Raw genomic sequence first — 20,497 nt, forward strand, 5'->3', positions numbered from 1 at the left:
CCCTTCATATTACACAAGCCCACATCGTTCAAACTCAACACCACCAAGGACCTGATGAGAGATCACATGTGTTAATGATGTCTCTCATAACAATAAGAAGTTGTACATTAAACTTTACTTTTAAGTCTTTGAGTGATGTAGCCTACTTAAGTGCAGTTGATGTACTTACCTTGAGTATTACAATTTTGTGCTACTTTATTATAACAAATGTTCCTTGGGATCAATAAAGTATCTATCTATCTCTCTCTCTCTCTCTCTCTCTCTCTCTCTCTCTCTCTCTCTCTCTCTCTCTCTCTATCTATCTATCTATCGATCTATCTATCTATCTATCATAGAGTGAACCCAAAGCGTCTCTATCACCACCTGGTGGCTGGCTACAGTACAGGTCATCTATCCCACTTCCTCCACGTTAACAGATGGGACCTGGTCCAAGCTAAAAAGTAAAAGTACTAATTAAATAGTTTTTTCTCAAAGATTGGAGGTAGTTCTTATCACATAGATGTTTTACTCTATGACATTTAGCTGCATATGATAATCTTAGAAAAAATGTTGCATAAGATTAAACTATTCAACAACATATGAAATAGTACAAAATCTGTTCCACTTAAAGCATTGCAGTGTATTTTGTTTACATTGATGTATTTTATATGGCATGTCTACAGTATGGCATTAACATTTAGCTTATACAGTATAGCATATGCTAACAGAGCAAATAAATTGTGGCACATGCCATTTAGAGCATCTACAGTGTGGCATATATAATCCATCTAGAGAATATATGCCATTTATAGCATAAATATTATGCCATATGTCATTTAAAGCATATAAAGTGTATGCCATGGGCGAAACTTGCTGTCGTTAAATGTATATGAGACCACAAGCTGAGGCCTCAAAGACTTGAACCAACACGTCATCCAAAACTCCACAGTATTCTCAAGAAGACATAAAAAACGAGCCTAGAGCATAATTACAATAATATGTTGTATCGCCAAAGCAGGTTGTGCGAGATCTGCAGTCAATTAAATTTCAAAAATGAAGCAAATTAGGGATGAACACCACTTTATAGTCTGTTTATTATGATTGAAGATGAATAGGACTGTTTGTATGTTAATGCATTACTTCTGTCAGGAGTCTAATTGTGATGATTAATCTAATGAGATTTTGATTAAATTGACCAGAGGCTCTTTATCTTCATCCATGTGTTCTGCACATGAGAGGAAATACTAACCAGGCTCAGAAAATGTTCAGGAACAAATGACAAGAAACCAAAAACTAACGGTATTTACAGTCTCAGGGACATTTCTGATATCTTGAGTGAGTGTATATGTGTTGTCAGGGTTATTGTACAGGCTACTGTGACTTTAAAGGGGTGTTGGTTCACTGAGAGGTAGCAGATAGGTTTAATGAGAACACATCGCACATCTCGGCTCCTCTCCACCTCACAGACCCGCGGCTGTGCGTCCTCCTGCTCGTTTTCTGGACATCCACCCGAGAAGCCGTGCGTGTCAGCCGCCGCATCCTGCCCCGGGGAAGCGATGGGAGGTACCGCTGTTATTATTTTTCCCCTGTCGTCGTGAGCCTGTCATCGTTCATTTCCGACACAGCCTCAGCATCTGATCGGTTTAATCATGATGTTTTCTCCCGTGACAGAGGCCGAGACGCGCCAGAAACTGCTGCGCAATGTGAAGAAAGAGGTTCGATGCATTCATTTATCTTTTTTTCCTCTGATTTCCTCGTTGCATGTGTGCATGTGTGCGTGTGTGTGCGTGTGTGTGCATGTGTAGATTTGTGTGTGTGTGTGTGTGTGTGTGTGTGTGTGTGTGTGTGTGTGTGTGTGTGTCCATGGGCTGTGAGCCACGACTACGCCACACGGGCCTGTTTATCATAAAGAAATGATCATTTATTTGACACCATAATGACGGTGGATGCATGTAAGATGGCTGTGGTTTTGTATCCTGGGGATTGCTGGTGTAAGATGATGATGACGATGATGCTGGGGGTGATGATGACGATAATAGTGATGATGATGGTGGTGGTGGTGTTGATGATGTTATATCAGGAGTGGTGGGGGGACCACCAATGCACCTGCAGGTTAATTTGCTCCCATCCATGCAAAACCAGATTATTTTTCATATCCTGCAGTAGTCTCTCTCTCTCTCTCTCTCTCTCTCTCTCTCTCTCTCTCTCTCTCTCTCTCTCTCTCTCTCTCTCTCTCTGGGGTTAAACTGGCCTTTCTGTAACACACCATCTTATTCTTCACAACTTAAAGGTGTGACCTTGGCACATCTCTATTATGTCTGTGCTCCATCAACCATTAAATGCAAAACACTCCAACCAAAGCCGGGTGATGTGTTGCTCAGCGAGGAACCATTTGGATTATGAATCTGCACAGGAATTGGAAGGGAGCACACTGCAGACGCTTCCAAACTGCTCGGTGACTCCACGACTCCCCGGGGAGAGAAAAACAGGATGTTTTATTCATTGCTGAGAAAAGCCCCGGCACTTCAGGGCTCATCGTGCCCGTGCTCCCCCTCACCTGTGACTCATTGCCTCTCAAACATCCATGTCTCTGGTACCAGATCCTGCAGCAAGGAGGGGCAAGGCTGCGAGCTGTGGGTTTGAAATCCATGCGTTGAATTGGAACGATGGGTTTTGTTTTGAAATGTCCAGATCATCGTGTTATAGGTGTTTTACAAAGCAGATGTTGCAGACAGACACATACATAATCCTGTGCTCCTTCTGTGTGCCTCTCGTCTGCAGTATAGCTTTACATACAATACATACATTTTTAAATAAGGCAGTAAAATCCCATCTTGTTCCATGACTGGACAGTTTCAGTACATTATTCCCTCGTTCTGTGGGTACACAGCACTGCATATCATGTCAGATTCAGTCAGCTTTACAAATAATAATAATTATTATAATAATAACTGCTTGTAGGAAACATAAATAATAGAGTGGGTTCCTTTTCAGAACACAGAAAAGCCTAGTTATTATGTCAGCCCTTCATAATATAGCATATTCATACTTGCTGCACTCCCAATGAATGTTTTGACCGAATATAATGACAGAAATTATTTTTTAAAGTTAATATATTATGAAGGTGAATAATTGACTACTCAATATGGTTACGCTGAGTTAACTTACAGGGGCACTCCGCTGATTTTACACATCAAAGTCATATAAGGGAGCATTTCCTCAGCCTGTAAAAGCAGCATATATATTGTCTTCTGTGGCTCTGTGGGAGTTTTATCAGGTCTGAGAAAACAAGCGTCATCAGGGTTATATTGTCTTTGAGGTACCTGCCTTATAAACATGCTATTAAGATGTGTATATTAACATGGAAGGGGGGGATCTCCTACTGCGACGTAAACAAGATCCATTGGAGGAAGTCTAAAGATCTGCATATAGACATCTGAGGCTTCAATAGTGACGATTCTTGAGGGTTTTCCGACCTTATTGACGTAAACTGCTGGATTTACCCTCCTCCCTCCAGAAAACTGTGTTTGCTGATGGTTGCGCAGGAAGATACTGAAGGGAGGATGTTGTCTTGCTACTTCATCATTGCCTCTTGCATCATATTTACTCTCATGTCAGACAGACTAAGTCTTGTCTCACCATGTACCCTTCTCTCGTAGGTGAAACAAATCATGGAGGAGGCAGTAACAAGGAAGTTTGTGCATATGGACAGCAGCCACATCATATCTTTCTGTGGTAAATGAGTTTCTCTATTAAATCTATCGTGATTTCACTGCACACTAAGTCATTTATTATATATATAAATATTAGAGATATTGAGAATTTTGTGGAATAATTTTGTTTTGTGCATCGTAGAGAAAATAGTCTTCCCCCCTAAAATAGTTCAGTCTATTAGTGCTAATTTCTGAGATTATTGCACAGAACATACTGTATCTGATAGCGGAGGTCACAGTATTGGTCACACATGCACAGTACAGACTGATGGTTGACACGACTGTCAACTCCCACGTGTTCATCCCCACTGTGCAAAATGCTCCTTTACATTCTGTTCAATTCAAGCCATGTAAATCCTAACATTTTATTCTAATGTTTTTCTAATGTTCATAATGTTATAAGCCATGTGTGTTTATATTTAATAGAGTGGATAAGATGCACTGCATTAAAGTAGAACACCCTTCAAAGGTGTTGATACTAACCAGGAGTGATGCATGTGTGATTCACATCCCTCATATCCTAGCAACAGTAGTCAGTGTCGGACAGATTCGAGTCTATTTCTACTTGTGCCACCTGTGCTTCCCTGTCACCTGTTTTTTTTTTGTAGAAACTATAAAGGCGTGAGGTTTTCACAGAGAGCAAATGATAGTGTGCTCATGCCAAATAAAATACATATCTCACCTCAAATGCATGAACTGAAATGTTAAAAAAAATCTAAACCCCAAAATGGGTGCCAAATGAATATACTAATACTCTGTGTGTTTGTGTGCAGCTGTGGTGGAGTCCTGCATGCTTCATGGGCTGAAACGCCGTATTGCAGGCCTGCTGTGCAGTAACAAGGTTGCAGCACTTTTTATGAAGGTGGCAAAAAGCTTTTCACCTGCTGAAGATCTCTGTCACAAGGTCCAGGAGCTGGAACAGATCATAGAAAACAGGTGAAATCTACATTTTGCAAATAAGAGGCCAGTGACTACGCATTCTTTCTCTTTTAGTCTTGTTTATCTTTTCCCTTTGCTTTCTACTGTGTGTGCCACATTGCATACTAATGAGCTTCTACACAGACATCTCATCTGTCAGGCTTATTTTCTGTTTTCCAGCAAACAGAACAATTCCTCACTGAGTAACGACCGCAATCGGCAGTCGAAGTTTGGCAGCCTCCCTCCTCAGGCGCTGAAACACCTGTGGATCCGAACTGCACTGATGGAGAAGCTGCTGGACAAGATTATCTTGTACTTGGTAGAGAACAGCAGGTATTTGTACACATCATTAAATCTGTGGCCTCAGTACATTAACTCCTCAGATAATCCTATTTCGGTACCGTCATTCTACCTTGAACAGTTCTCTGAAAGAAACAATTCCTTTTACGGATATCGCAGATGATTTAAATTGTTCTAACATAAAAATTTTCATCCCATAATATGCAGTTATTTTACAGATCTCCTGGACAGTATTGATATGCAAACACAAAATCAGTTATCCTTTTGAAATCCTAAAATGCTCTAAAGTCTCTCAATTTGAATTCTGCAGTGCCTTCTATGAGAGAGAAGCCATGCTGATGGACCCAGTGGACGGACCAATTCTTGCATCTCTATTGGGTATTTATAAACCTCACTAATCTGCACACGGTGTGACTACAACCCTTTACTCTGCCCTATTTGACAACATCTGTATTACTTTAAACCAGTTCAACTTGTCTTACAGTTGGCCCCTGTGCGCTGGAGTACACCAAAGTCAAGACCGCCGACCACTTCTGGACGGACCCCTCCGCTGACGAGCTGGTGCAGCGACACCGCATCCACAGCGGCCACTGTCGGCAGGATTCTCCCTCCAGACGACCTGCCCTGGTTAGACAGTGGAGAACTTCATTGATTTCCCCGAAAACAATAAGCTATAAACCACTGTGTGTGTGTGATATCAGACGTGTAACGCTTGTGACCACATGTTCATCTGTATCAGATCCAGAAGAGACAGTCCAGCGGCAGCATGGACGACCGCCCTCTCATGTGGGTGAGGGAGTACGTTGAGTCGCTCCACCAAAACTCCAGAGCCACGCTGCTGTTTGGGAAGAACAATGTGCTGGTGCAGCCGGTGCGTGTATTTTATTTCCTATTTAAAAAGAAAAATCATACAAATCTAGTGTCTGCTCTAAGAGAGTGACTATTAATAAAGCATTATTCACATAATAGGGAACTTGCTGCCTCTGTTAGCTGATTTAAACTCTGGTTATATAAAGAGCGTTGCAATCAGACAAGCTGTTATATGTGTCTGCAGAGAGATGACATGGAGGCCATCCCAGGCTATCTGTCTCTGCATCAAACTGCAGATGTCATGACACTGAAATGGACGCCCAATCAGCTGATGAATGGAAACGTGGGGGAGTTAGACTCAGAGAAAAGGTCTGTAAGACTATTAGAACCCAGTCTCATAAGAGGAAGGTCTCGCTTTTACACAGTTTACTCAATGGTTTCATATCTTTCCTTCAGTGTTTATTGGGACTATGCCATGACAATTCGTTTGGAAGAGATCGTGTATCTCCACTGTCACCAGCAAGGTACACTAACACCCCATTTTATTACCTCACCCAACGGAGGAGCTTGAAGAGTTATTTATCCTGCTCGTCTGTGTTTATCTCTCCAGTGAACAGTGGTGGGACAGTAGTTTTGGTGAGCCAGGATGGGATCCAGAGACCCCCTCTACATTTCCCCAAAGGTGGCCACCTCCTCCAGTTTCTCACTTGCCTGGAGACCGGCCTGCTACCTCACGGACAGCTGGACCCGCCGCTCTGGAATCAGAGGGGAAAGGTGGGCGCGGTGAAATACTTTCTGCGCCTTACATTCTCAATAATCAATGCAGTGATACTGTGTTTTAGTGGTATTGTATGAGTCCGTGCTTTGCTAAGATGCAGTGGTCTCTCCACTCACAGGGAAAGGTTTTCCCCAAGTTGCGAAACAGGAGTCCGCACAGCTCATGTGATTCTGTCTCGGATAAGGAGGATGATGAAGCAACCGATTATGTGTTTCGAATCCTCTTTCCTGGGATTCAGATGGAGTTCAGTAAGTGTCTTCAATCTTCCTGTTCTGCCTCCCTCAGATAAGCCATTGAATTATCATGAGAGATTACATCTGATTACATCTATACTTTACACTCTTAACAACTTCAGTTTAGATCAATACGATTAGCTATAGGTATAGATTCAGTTATTTGTATTTTTTTTGCCCATTTATTGTTTTTTATTTGCTTATTATGCTGATTGTCGCAATAACTGTAATGATTGGGGGTATTATGCTGTTTAGTGGCTCTAGAGCTGATGGACCAGGGCGTGAACATGTGGCAGCCAACCCCCAGAAAGTCCTCGTGCTCCTCTTGCTCACAAAATGGCTCCTCTGATGGCTCTCTGCCTAATGGCTGCAATCAAGAAAGGTAATTGTTTCCACAGGGACGGCCTCAAATCCAGATTCAGATTATTCCACTCGACTAACTTTGCCATTTTCCACGTTTCTTCCAGGGCTCCCTTAAGGCTCCTCTGTGACACCATGAAGTACCAGATAATCTCCCGCGCTTTCTATGGATGTGAGTACCAACCACTCAGGGTTTCATTCAAAATGATTGTTCTCAGTGAAACAATCGCTCTTAATATTCAATATGAAATGTTTATCTTTCCTCTACAGGGCTTGCATACTGCCGTCACCTGTCAACAGTCCGCACCCACCTTTCTGCTCTGGTGAACACCACCATAGTTGACCATGATGAGCCCTGTGGGGCCCGGGCAGGCCTCTCTGTGGAGGTCTGGAACAGGTTCCTCAAAGAAAGCTCTGTAAGAATAAGAATTGAGCAACAGGCCATAAAAAGTACTCATTGTTATATTAAATTGTCCTATTCTAGTGTGAGTTAATAAATAACCATCTCATCCTGGTCAGGCCTACGAGGAGAAGGAGATACACAGGCTTGTGTATTTTGGTGGCGTGGCCCCTTCACTACGCAAAGAGGTCTGGCCCTTCCTGTTGGGACACTACCAGTTCACCATGACTGAGAAATCCAGGCTGGAGGTATTTCTATTCCTGTTGGTCCGTCAAAGTTTTGTAGTGTGTATGATTCAATATTTATTCTAAGTTTTCTCTTCCAGATCGATGAACAGATGCGGGTCATGTACGAGCAGACTATGAAGGAGTGGCAGGGCTGCGAGGCCATCGTCCTTCAGAGGGAGAGCGAGAAACACGCCGAGGCCATCGCCAGGTGTTCGTCCGGGGCCAGTGTGGAAAGGGCACCAGTGCAGCGAGACTCCACCATAAGCACGGATGCAAGTTGGACGATTTCTTATATAAATGTGCATCGTTGTGGAAAACCAAAATCAGAACAGTCCCAACACGATAGTAAACATTTTATAGTGTTCTGATTACATTTCTAAATGTCTTACGCTTCTGCTGTTTGTCTCCTGTGTGTCACTGCAGTCGTCTCTAAGCAGCAGCTCAGATCAACAGAATGCCAGCTCACAGAATGATTCCAGCAGTAGTGCACAGGTAGACATCAACATCATAACAGTTACTGTAGCTCTAATAATAGAGCAACCCAGTGTTTTGTGTGTTTTAGTCCAATTATTAAATCTTATTTGGAGATAACAGGTTCCAGAGCATCTATGACATTTAGGATGGTAGACATGGGCCTCCCGTTATTTCCAAAAGCATGATTAAAATCGAGTTAACTTCCTTGCAACAGACATATAGTCAGTTTTAAACTAGATGAAAAGTCAGAGCCACCAAATTGAATCAACCATAGGGTGACAGGAATGTGTGAATATAATCCAATGGTAATCCATCAAATAATATATGAAGTCAGGGATCCATCAAATGAATGTGTTTTTCTTTAACCATGAATATCATATCACAGGAAAATAAATACCTTTGGCCTGCAGGTGGTGCTAGAGGAAAGGTCAGGGAAGTCTCTAGTTGCCATCCTTGGGAAACAAGCCAAATATTATGAGAATCAATCCAGTGATTGTGCTAAATTGTTTTCAGTGGACTCAGTTAAAGGAGGCAGGGATTAAAAGCAATATTTTGCAATTGTATTAATGGAACTTTGACCAAATGTTCATTGTGATAAAATACACATTACAGCTTATGCATGTTTCAAACCTCAAATTTATTTGTATGAGGTAATGAAACAAATGAGACCATAGGCTGCCTGGAGGGTTGGAACGTACTGTACTTTTGAAATGTACTAATGAAAAGTATGTGATTTGTTACTAATGGACTAACACATTCAAAATGGCTGGCGTAATCCATTTAACTTTCTCAGTGCTGTTTGATCCTAAATGCATTGCATGTGCTTTGCTGTTCTTGGGTTGCCAGGTCTTCGAATCGGTTGAGGCAGTGGATCAGATTGCGTCTGAGCCCAGGCCTGAGGAAGGAGCCGTGCAGCACTGCAGTCCAGTGAAGGACGACACGAGCACCACTGCCGCCTCTCCACAAATTCCCTCCTTCAACGCCTCCTCCCCAGGTTTGTCAAATCCAGGTTTGGAAAACAGGCCTCTTGTCACAGAGTCAGCTGATGGATCTAAAACAGCACATTCCACAGCTGCAGCATCTGATGTCTTAAATGAGAATATCAAAGCTGGATCCCAGCCAGGAGGGACAGATGTTGTGGAGCCAGTTGCCAAGGACAAGGTGTCAGAGATGGAAAAGATGGAGACAGTTTCACAAAAGGAGGTTGTTGAAGACAAAGAGGTCAGTGAGTCTAAAGAGACGTCTGAGGCTGAGAAAAAACCTGAAGTAGAAGAAAAAGATTTAGCAACAAATGAGCCATCTAAAGATTTCAAAGCAGTAGACACAAATATGAATATAAGATCTGCACCAGAGAACACCAATGTTCTAAAGTTAGAAACGGAGATTCACAACGAATATTTCCAAGCTCCTCCACTTGGGCAGACCTTGACTTTTCAAGCACACAAGAGCAAAGACGTGGAAGTGGTGCCTTTATGTCCACCTGCAGCAGAAATAAAGCCAGAGTCCTCTGAAACTCCTCCTGAAATATCATCACAAACAATCAAGACCACGGAGTCGGAGAGAAAGGAAGCAGAAGCAACACTTTGTGACCTGGCTGAAACCAAAAAGGACAAACCAGCAGAAATTCCATTTGAGAAACCCGATTCAAATTCACCTGTCAGGCAAGTGCTGAATGCTCTTCAGACGGCGTCGAGGGGGAGCCTTACGTTAACGTCCCACTCCCGGAGGTCCCCAGACACGGCAGATTCAGACGACTCTCCCTCTGCGCTGGAAATGGAGGACATCCCTGCAGGGATAACATATGTGACCTCTGAACATATTAAGTGCAGGCCTTTCGCAGGCCTCTCCGCACCGCCGATGTCTCCGGCACAACGAGAAAGGATGGGGCTCGTCCTAGATCACCATCTGGACACGGCTTGTAACACCAGTCCTGAGGGCACCGACCCGGGCCTTTCGGAGGAGGAGCCTGAGATGGACAATGTGCTCACTGAGGCGGAGGCTGCGGAGGTGGTAGAAGACGCCAAACACGATGAATCCTCAGAAGAACAAACCTATTCTGTAAGTATTAAATATGACAACTAGACATACCTGTACGTCTTCTATTAGAAGATTAACAATAAATGAATTAACTTTTATTTTTGCAGCAAGAAATTCTGGATATGTACTTGATCAACTTACATCGCATTGACAAAGATGTCAGACGTTGTGACAGAACATATTGTTACTTCACCCCTGAGAACCTGGAGAAGCTGCGTAACATCATGTGCAGGTAAATGCTGAGCCAGACTAAATACGTCTAAGGTTTGTCCCAACTGAAATAAACACTGTGACTGTCTTCATAGTTACGTGTGGCAGCATCTGGACATAGGTTACGTCCAGGGCATGTGTGATCTGCTGGCGCCCCTGCTGGTGATTCTGGACAATGGTCAGTGAATCTTTATTCAGTCAATATCAGCTTTGCAAGTGCACATTAAAGGCCAAATGAACGACTTGTTAACGGTGTGTGTGTGTGTGTGTGCCTTTCCCAGAGGTCATGGCATTCAGCTGCTTCACTGAACTGATGAAGAGGATGAACCATAATTTTCCTCACGGAGGTGCCATGGACTCTCACTTCGCCAACATGCGTTCTCTCATCCAGGTATAATTTACATGTATGTGCACAGATGCATTGTCAAACAAGCTGTAGGGTGAAAGTGATGGCATTTTGTTTTTTATACGTCCAGATCCTGGACTCTGAGCTGTTTGAACTGATGCAGCAGAATGGAGACTACACCCACTTCTACTTCTGCTATCGCTGGTTTCTACTGGACTTTAAAAGAGGTGATGGGAAACGCAGGCATCATGATATCTGCCTGAATGAATCGTTACTCATTTGCCACAACATGATGCTGAATGAAATCTGATTTATTTCTGTTTTTTTTGCAAATAGAAATGGTGTACGATGATGTGTTCTCTGTGTGGGAAACCATCTGGGTGGCCAAACACACGTCCTCCGAGCACTTTGTGCTCTTCATCGCTCTGGCGCTTGTGGAGATGTATCGAGACATCATCCTGGAGAATAACATGGACTTCACGGACATCATCAAGTTCTTCAATGGTAAGAAATACAAGGGCTATAATATAGTAGAATTAGTGCTGAAAAACAATTACCAGAGTTTAGATGGAATCCTACAAGATTAATATACAATTCCAAAAATCTGTTTAAGCTAACAAAATCAATTGGTTAAGGTTTTATTTCAGCTTAATGTAGAATGTATGAAATGTCGAATATGCAATGTAGAAGTATTTCCAAATAGACTAAGATTTTTACAAATGTGAATTTTGCATGACATTTTCTCATTGCATGCTTAAATTATCTCATTATTAAGTATAAAGAGAGGAGTTCCATTACTTACCTCTTTAAGTAAGTGGCCTTTCACCATCGTACTTGCAGTGATATATTTATTTGAGACGATTTGGTGCTAGACCTTCATCCGGCAACAGGTAGGGAACCGAAACGTTGCAAATAAAAGTATCACTGCAAGTAAGACAGTGTGTGTGTTTTCAATAAGGTTTGGTCCACAAATATTTTTTGGTTTTTAACCTCTTATGAGACAAAATGATTTTCAAACTCTCTCCTCAGAAATGGCCGAGCGACACGACGTCTCCCAGGTCCTGACGATGGCTCGAGACCTGGTCCAGAAGGTGCAGACTCTCATAGAAAACAAGTGATGCGCGACTCCCACAATTCTTTGTGCTAAATCGATTCAAGATACTGACACAACCACATAGTTCTGTAATCAAGAGGAAAGGAATCAGTGTAAATGATTTGCAAGTGCTGAAAAAATTTGAATCGGTCGTTAAAACTGCTCTTTGTTGCAAGATAGTTGTAAAACAACTCATCTGCACTTGCTCCTCTCCACATTCAGGAAATGCAAGTGTTGCCTGTACATTTATTTTGGAAGTGTTGTTGTTCACCTAGTGGATTGACCCTTGTTGAAACTGCTTCAGGATGTTCTTTATTTTGCCTTAAACTATTTTTGCAGGGATACAGCGACCAAATTCTCCACTGCATTGCCCTTCTCCCGTTAAGTTCTACCTGCCATATACGTTTACAATTTGTGATACACTTGAATATGTTTCCAGTGATATTATCTGACATTGTACGATGGTTTGGTTGTGTGGACAGTAGAGGTGCTACAGACGAAGCTACTAGGTTGTGTTCAAGTGCAATGTGTGGTCACTGGTTTGTCTCTGAGCACCACTCGCTGGCCTTTCTGAGGCTTTTTCTCTGATTTGCCTTCGACGCACACAAGCTGGCAGGATATCAAGATTGAAACTGAAAACTCTGTGCACACTGATTTCACATATTTTGCATATGGAGTTGCACCATTTCCTCTGTTCCTTATACTGTGTGCTGCTTCTATAATGATCCTTCATCCTTTGATACCTATCCTAGCTTTTATTTCCGTGCAGACCAATGTTTCTCCAGAATCAACACAAGTGGTTAATGCAGATGTTCAGTACCTTTCTTCTGCTGGACTAACAGCATTTCACTCGGGCTGGAGAATTCAGCTTTAACGCCAAGACGGATCAGTGCAGACAGGTTGTGCTTCCTTGCAGCTTCATGAGAGTGGTTCATTTTAGAGCTGGTGGCGTGCAGTGAAGGCAGCGTGCTTCCTTTTCACTTCCCCTAAAGAGTTTCATAGCCTCTGTCTTGCCCTGCAGATCTACTTTGCCTCCTCTATCTAGTTTCTTGCTCGAACTGGCAAAAAGTTTTAGGATAGCTGTTCTGGAGTAATTGTGCATTTTCTCTTCACTATTACCTCAAGATCTCCTTCTTCAAACCGATTAAAAAATAAACTCCTTCCTCTGAGGCTGACAGCCGCTGCGCCATTTCTCACACTCCCTCAGTTACATTTCTTGTCCTGCAGAGGACGCCTTTCGATTATTCATTTGAGAAGGCAGTCAAGTTGTCGCTGCTCTATTGGATCTGAAGCAGTGCATTCCTGTGGAGGAGTCACCAGGTTGACTACTGCCCCCCCCCCTCTTAGCTTGAGTGGACGAAACAACGCCGCACTCAGGAGTTTCTACTCAGGCGGCCCGCAACTGCTTGTTCTTCAGCTCTCCACAGCCTTGTAAAGTACCTGAAGTGTTTACATTTCAAGGGTCAGTTCAGTGAAAGCTAATCAGTGGTATGTAGCTATGGATATAATCTTTGTTTTGTGTGTGTAAATTTAAGATAAAAATCTGCAGCACCCCAACTAATACTTTATTCTAAATGTTGACAGTTTTTTTTTTACATATAATGGCAACGAGCCTTTATATTGTGACAGGATTTTTTTTGGTAGAGCAATCCCTGTGAGATCCACGTGAAGTGAATCTGATGGAAGGATTTGTTAAAGTGTCAGCAGATGAAAAACAACTATCTCCATGTGTTTACACCAACGGACACGAGTCACAACATTTGTTTTAACGCTGCCGCTCACAGTTGCAAAGTAGCCAAAACACACCGTGGTTCATGTGGCTTCGAGTCCAGTGCTTCGATATCACCGCTAACGTGTCTCCATATGATCTCCAGAAACATGCCTGAGTATTGCTGTTTGTGTATTGCTGTGTTTGTTGTCAGAGGATTTACTGTGTGTTAAAAAGAAATGGATTTATTGTACAAAAAAAAATAAGCTAGTACATATTTATTAAATGCAATACCATGTCTGTACAGTATATGGGCTTTATCTGATGAGAATGAAAAAGATAAAAGTAAAATTTTTATTTATTTTTTTCTGTGTTCTCAAATGGTCACCTGGTATAATTGATTTATTGTGAATTAAAAATATTATATTTTGCATCTCATGTGCCTTGTGTGTATTTCTATCTCCTATCTCATTTCAAGGGATAGGTAAGAATACAAGTTACTCTAGGCATAGGGTCGACTACATTTAAGTTCTCTGTTCCTACAAAATATCTCGGACTTAGAAAAGCATTTCTGTTTCTCTAATCTATCTACAAACACTTTCATTCACACTTGCACACTGTGAAAGATGTGGTGGTTTAATTACCCCCCCTTCAGCACGCAGGACCCTTTTCTTTCTGATGTGATTGCAATGGAAGACATGGAAATCAATGGGTTCAAATCTTTTGTGTAGAAAATTCCCATTTTATCTCTTCACCACGGCCCTGAAAGATTGTCGGGGGAAACACAAAGGGAGAATTGTTCTCTCTACGTCAGCGTTGGTTTTTCTGCAGCTTCCTCCCACAGTCCAGACATGCTGCACAGCTTAATTGGGGACTCTGAATGTGGGTATGAATGATCTCTGTTGGCCCTATGATAGACCGGTAACCTGCCCAGGGTTGGCCATTATTGGAGCAATAATCATTACAAATATTTCTTAGTGGACAAAATTAAAATACCACAGGTGAATTAAAGTTGCATCAGGAAGAAATGAAAGAACGAAAAAAAATCACAGTAAAAGTTTGCATTTTATTGGTAAAGAAAAAAACCCCATCTGAGATGGATACAAATTTAAGTCCACCTACAGGCCACCTCAGTCAGCTTTTCACACTTCATTTAAAAAAAGAAACTGACAAGTGAGGCTCACAGTCAATGTGTCACTGGTCCAACAGGCGAACTAAGGAGGATGTTGATCAGCTTCACAGGTTTGTAGTTTGGCAAAAAAAAAAAAAACTTTAAAATTCAAGCTGCAGAATTGTCACACACACAAAGAGTTTTAAGAAAACAATACGAACTTTAGAATGATAGCTGCAGAACTGTGCAATTTGTTTTGGATGATACAACATTTCTTCTTCGGTTCCTGACAGTCTCACCATCAGAAACTTCCAATGTTATACAATTACCTCTTATCTCACCAAGTCGAGGGAAAAAATAAATCCTGCTTCCACAAAACATATGATTGTTTTTCAAATAAATGGGAAAATGTATTTTAAGGCTGTGGGAAGGAGCATGGTGTTCAGGGGATCCTGACTGTGGAATGTATGTAGCAAGAAGTAACATTGGGGAATCCTATGAGGAGGACTGGGGTAAAAAAAAATTAAAATTAAAAGTAGAATTACAAAACACTTTCCCCAATTCCTCGGTAAATGACGGGTCTTTCTACCGATAATGACGTGGTGGTGGGCTATGGTGCTGTGGAGGGTGCCTCCTGGGGGGTGGACTATGGCGTGCCATGGCGTGGCGTGGAGGCGACTGGTAGCGTGGAGGAGGAGATCCTCTGTTGTTGTAGGGGGATGAATAGCGGCCTCTGGATCTGGAGCGGGAGCGGGAACGGGAGCGACTCCAGTTGGGAGTGCCCCTCTCCCCCCTCTCTCCTCTCTCCGCCCTCTCTCCTCTCTCCCCCCTCTCCTCATAGACACGGATGTAAGTAGTTTCACCCTATAAAAGGAATTTTTTTAAATACATTGGTTTCTTTAACCTTCTATAAGTAAAAAGGACAAATAAATCTCATCATCACCGGCACTTACTTGATGTGAACGGAACTCGGTCCGATCCAGTCTGCGTAAAGCATACTCCATGTCCTCCCTGCGGAGAAACTCCACAACACCCTCTCCGTCTCGCTGCACATCAGCAAAACAAACATCTCCTGCCTCGCGCATGTGATCCTTCAGATCCTGCCAACTCCCACTTGGTGGTAACCCTGACATAAGAAAAAGATACATGTGATAGGGAGTTGGGGACAAGAACTTGTTATAATTTACCTGCCCTTTTAAAACCAAAATCATTGCAGGGACAAGTTTAATCTTTTGCATAAAGCATAAACCCTTTGAGCTAAACTACACCTTTTATTAAGTCATAGGCACGGATATTTAAAAGCTAGATGTGAATTCTCTGGGAATTGTAGTTTTCTTAACTCTTAACTTAACTCTTTTGCTTACGGAAAATACATGTTAATTTTTTTCCCCAATCCAATGTTAAACCCAAAGTTAATGTCAAACCAAAAGTTGGAAATGCTTAGTGGACAGTCACTTTAACTATATATGCAGATATACTAGTGCAGATTAAAGTTTTCTGTTAAATTTTCAGAAAACCCCAAAGTGTTTAGACCAGGCCCTCACTGTGTTGTACTTCTTAACTATAAAATCGTTTTATTTGTGTGGTTCGTCTTATACAAAAGAGTCCCATTTTTCTAGCTGGTATAAACATGCTTGTATACATATAATATTAATGTAGTACATTAACAAATCATTAATCATAAAGAATGACAAAATGTCACCTACCAGTCACTAAAGTTGGTGTTTGGGATTATGCAGCCAACATGATTGGTTTCGAGTTACTGTTTTGTTTTTCATGACTTAAGGAGCTGACTTGACCTCATCCACTTAGTCCTTTTTGATTTCCAGTCCGCCATGAGAGAGAACTATATCTGCCTAGGAGGACTCCGGAGGTCCTCTACTAGTCCTCTTGTCCTCCAATCCGCCACAAGAGATAGAAACATATCTGCCTATGCCTCATGACGTCCTCTACTAGTCCCCTTGTCCTCCAATCCGCCATGAGATAGAGAAACATATCTGCCTATGACTCCTGATGTCCTCTACTAGTCCTCTTGTCCTCCAATCCGCCACAAGAGATAGAAAGAAACATATCTGCCTATGCCTCATGACGTCCTCTACTAGTCCCCTTGTCCTCCAATCCGCCATGAGATAGAGAAACATATCTGCTTATGATTCATGATGTCCTCTACTAGTCCCTTTGTCCTCCAATCCGCCATGAGATAGAGCGAGAGAAACATATCTGCCTATGACTCATGATGTCATCTACTAGTTTCCTTGTCCTCCAATCCGCCATAGAGAGAGAAATGTTTATGCCTACGACTCATGACGTCCTTTTACTAGTCCCTTTGTCCTCCAATCCGCCAGAAGACAGAAAGAGAGAAACATCTGCCTATGACTCATGATGTCCTCTAATAGTCCCCTTTGTCCTCAAATCCGCCATGAGAGAGAGAGAGAGAGAAAAACATGTCTGCCTATGACTTAAGTCCACCTTCCTACCAGTCTCTTTGACTTCCGGGTTGCAGTGAAAGAGATAAATAATATCTGGCTATGACTCATGACGTCCACCTACCAGTCACTATGACGCGGAATTCGGATCTTCGAGTTGGGGGTCCAAACCTTCCCCTAGGTGCTCCTCCTGCTCCTCCTGCTCCACCTCCTCCTCCTCCTCCTGCTCCACCACCTCCTCCTCCTGCTCCACCACCTCCTCCACCACCACCACCTCCTCCTCCTCCCATGGGACCAAATTTAGCACCAGTAGAGCGAGGATACTCAACACGCAGTTTGGAGTCTCCATACCCATATCCATTCCTTCCATAGACGGCATCATCCGCATCCCTATGAGAAGAGAGCAAAGAACCCCTTACACTGAAACAGGCGTATGCACTAGTGGACATTGACCTGGAATTGCCATCTCCATCCATTCCCTGCTGGCAGTCAGTGGAGATGATATCATATCACAAAAATTAAGGTATGATGCAAGGGGAATGTGATTCGACTTGGCAAAGACCATCCCAAAAACTCACCGTGGGTCTTCAAATCGAACAAAGGCAAAAGGGATAGTGCCTCTATTGTTCTTCAATTCAATGTCGCGGATTTTTCCATATTTGTAGAAGAGATCCTCGATGTCTCTCTCCTGGACATCCACGGGAAGGTTCCCCACATAGATCCGGCCATCTGACATGGTGGTTGATTTGAGTGGCACTGCTGACACAGAATGGAGGCACCTGCGGACTTTAAGATCACTTCTTGTTTTCACAAAGGGCTGTGGAGGTGGTCCTGATCCTAATCCTAGTCCCAATCCAAAACTTAGTCCATCCACATCAAATGTCTTAATTTAGATTAAAGTACAACTCTAAAGCAGAGATGCTTGCATCATAGTAGTAAATGATGAACTCAAGACAAATGGCACAGGACCTTGGATCCAAATCTGAAAACTTTAAAAACACAGGGTAATGAATGTCCAGCATCCACCAAGAAATAGTCACAGTATCATTCTGCTTAAAATTACCGTGTGGAGAAACACATATTGCTTCCATCTGCATGCGTGTGTGTTGTATGTATAGATGGGTGACAAATTAAGGGGAAAACCAACATATTTAATGGATTCACACTATTCTCATTTTAAGTCTATCTTGTTTTTTGGAGGCATCTACATTTGACACCGATTTCATGTGACCTGGTTGGGTTTCAGTCTATCTTTAATTTACAACTGATAGGCATAATCTGCTCATTTGTTTGGATATATCATTTAATTTGTCACCAGTGTGTGTCAACTAAAAACATGCATTTACCAGCATTTACAAAAGTAAAGCGCAGCACCAAGCACAATATTGTTAAGTCATATGAAGAGAAAGGGCAAGAATTATGTTATGTACCTGATTTACACTGTGTTCAATGTAATAAAAATAAAAAATAAAAGATGAATGATACATATCTGACAATTAAATCTTTCCCACACAAACACAACATTAGTAACAGTTACATTAGAAGTAACCGTCATATAAACTATGATGGCTGGAGAAACCAGTTTTATAAATAACCGTTGTGATCGCTCAGTGGCTTATCATTGACATGTATGAGAGAGAGAGAGAAAGAGAGAGAGAGTGTAAACCGGCCAAACCTGATCACTCTCTGCCAGTTAAACATTCATATCCACAGGTTTACTGATTCACTTCCATATTAAAGTTAAATCCTGGTCAACACATTCGTTTTAACACTTGTTTTACGGCGGCACACGATCGTAGCATTTCAAAACATTCATTTCTAGGCTAACATTAGCCACCATCGGCTATTTCGAATTAACGAATCGCTTTTTTTTTTTTTTTTTTTAAACAATGTATTGTACAACTTTCAAAACCACGCAACAGTAAATGTGTTAAATGTGAGATTGAGGTCGACGCCTGCTGCTGGAGATGTAACCGACAACAAGCCGCTGTGCCCACCAGCCATGACGGTTTCACTTCAGTGTCTTTGTTAATAACGTCTGTTCGGCCAGTCGCGCTGTCGAGCGTCTGTTTCGGGCTGAAACGCACGAATATTCCTCGCGCTCGAAGATATGCGGGGTTGGGAAAGGGACGTGAAATACATGCAGAAATTAACACTTGAATAAAAAATTGTGCTATTACCTTTCAGGAGCAAGTGAATTCGCTTTTTTGTGTAGATTTAATGCTGCCGACTAGCGCGCTATGCTAGCGTCATTTAGCAACGAGCGACCCGGTGTCTTCTTCTACTTCCGATTTCAGGGAAATCATCCGGCTGGTGAGATCTCTGCTGCCCCCTGTGGGTTAAAGAGGAGTATTACCCAGTAGTAACCATAGACTGTATATAAAAAGTATTTGTGCTGTACATAAATACTGTATATATGACTGTATACAAATGATCTATTTATGTAACCATCAGGGCTAGTTTATAACCTTTATATATTTATACAACTTTAACATTCAGAGCTTGATCAGGTATAGCAGTATATTACATTTCATTTAGCTGACGCTTTTATCCAAAGCGACTTACAATAAGTGCATTCAACCATGAGGGTACAAACCCAGAACAACAAGAATTGAGAAAGTACAATTTCTTCAAAAAAAAGCAAAACTACAAAGTGCTGTAAGTAAGTGCCATTTAAGTGCTACTAAATTGTTAGTTTGAAAATGTTATTCAAGGTATAGTCGGAAGAGGTGTGTTTTTAGTTTGCGGCGGAAGATGTGTAAACTTTCTGACGTCCGGATGTCAATGGGGAGATCATTCCACCATTTAGGAGCCAGGACAGCAAACAGTCGTGGTTTTGATGAGTGTTTAGCTCGCAGTGAGGGAGCAACAAGCCGATTGGCCGAAGCAGAGCGGAATGAACGGGCTGGGGTGTAACGTTTGACCATGTCCTGGATGTAGACTGGACCCGATCCGTTCGCAGCACAGTACGCAAGTACTAATGTTTTGAAACGGATGCGGGCAGCCACCGGTAACAAGTGAAGGGAGCGGAGTAGTGTGAGTGAATTTAGGTAGGTTAAAAAGGTCAAGCTGCTGCATTCTGAATGAGCTGCAGAGGTCGGATGGCACTAGCAGGTAGACCTGCCAGGAGGGAGTTACAATAGTCTAGGCATGAGATGACCAGGGCCTGGACCAGAACCTGCACCGCCTTCTCAGTGAGAAGGTGACGTATTCTCCTGATGTTGTACAGCATGAATCTACAGGAACGTGTTGTTACAGTAATGTTGGCAGTAAGGGAGAGTTGGCTGTCGAGTGTCACACCCAGGTTCCTAGCAGTCTGAGGTTAACACGGAGTTGTCAAAGTTAATAGTCAGGTCATGGGTGGGAGAGTCTTT

The 20,497-nt window shown here is 42.4% G+C and overlaps 2 protein-coding genes across 10 annotated transcripts; one reads left to right on the forward strand and one right to left on the reverse strand.

Moving 5' to 3' along the window:
• The first annotated feature begins 1,363 nt into the window (after positions 1-1,363).
• Positions 1,364-14,022, forward strand: sgsm1b (small G protein signaling modulator 1b). Of its 2 annotated transcripts, XM_034602891.1 has the most exons (25): positions 1,364-1,542; positions 1,651-1,694; positions 3,639-3,714; positions 4,466-4,628; positions 4,791-4,943; positions 5,221-5,288; positions 5,395-5,537; positions 5,650-5,781; positions 5,965-6,089; positions 6,177-6,244; positions 6,331-6,494; positions 6,617-6,746; positions 6,987-7,113; positions 7,199-7,263; positions 7,362-7,507; positions 7,611-7,739; positions 7,817-7,990; positions 8,142-8,210; positions 9,039-10,250; positions 10,337-10,461; positions 10,535-10,617; positions 10,721-10,830; positions 10,916-11,012; positions 11,122-11,289; positions 11,815-14,019. In XM_034602891.1, the coding sequence occupies exons 1-25, from the start codon at positions 1,404-1,406 to the stop codon at positions 11,901-11,903; spliced, it is 3,999 nt and encodes a 1,332-aa protein (XP_034458782.1). In that variant the 5' UTR covers positions 1,364-1,403; the 3' UTR covers positions 11,904-14,019. The 2 variants fall into 2 exon arrangements, with proteins under 2 accessions (XP_034458782.1, XP_034458783.1); XM_034602892.1 differs by lacking the exon at positions 8,142-8,210 and having other exon boundaries at positions 11,815-14,022.
• A 542-nt stretch (positions 14,023-14,564) lies between these two features.
• Positions 14,565-19,459, reverse strand: srsf9 (serine and arginine rich splicing factor 9). Of its 8 annotated transcripts, none has more exons than XM_034602679.1 (5): positions 19,304-19,459; positions 17,702-17,879; positions 17,248-17,513; positions 15,651-15,823; positions 14,565-15,561 (listed from the first exon to the last, which is right to left on the reverse strand). In XM_034602679.1, exons 2-5 carry the CDS (start codon positions 17,857-17,859, stop codon positions 15,283-15,285), a joined length of 876 nt encoding a protein of 291 aa, XP_034458570.1. In that variant the 5' UTR covers positions 17,860-17,879; positions 19,304-19,459; the 3' UTR covers positions 14,565-15,282. The 8 variants fall into 8 exon arrangements, with proteins under 8 accessions (XP_034458570.1, XP_034458568.1, XP_034458571.1 ...); XM_034602677.1 differs by having other exon boundaries at positions 17,702-18,112; positions 19,304-19,450; XM_034602680.1 differs by having other exon boundaries at positions 17,702-17,882; positions 19,304-19,447.
• Positions 19,460-20,497: the final 1,038 nt, after the last annotated feature.

The sequence above is a fragment of the Hippoglossus hippoglossus genome, chromosome 12 (assembly GCF_009819705.1).
Source record: "Hippoglossus hippoglossus isolate fHipHip1 chromosome 12, fHipHip1.pri, whole genome shotgun sequence".
In the NCBI taxonomy this organism is placed as follows: Eukaryota; Metazoa; Chordata; class Actinopteri; order Pleuronectiformes; family Pleuronectidae; genus Hippoglossus; species Hippoglossus hippoglossus.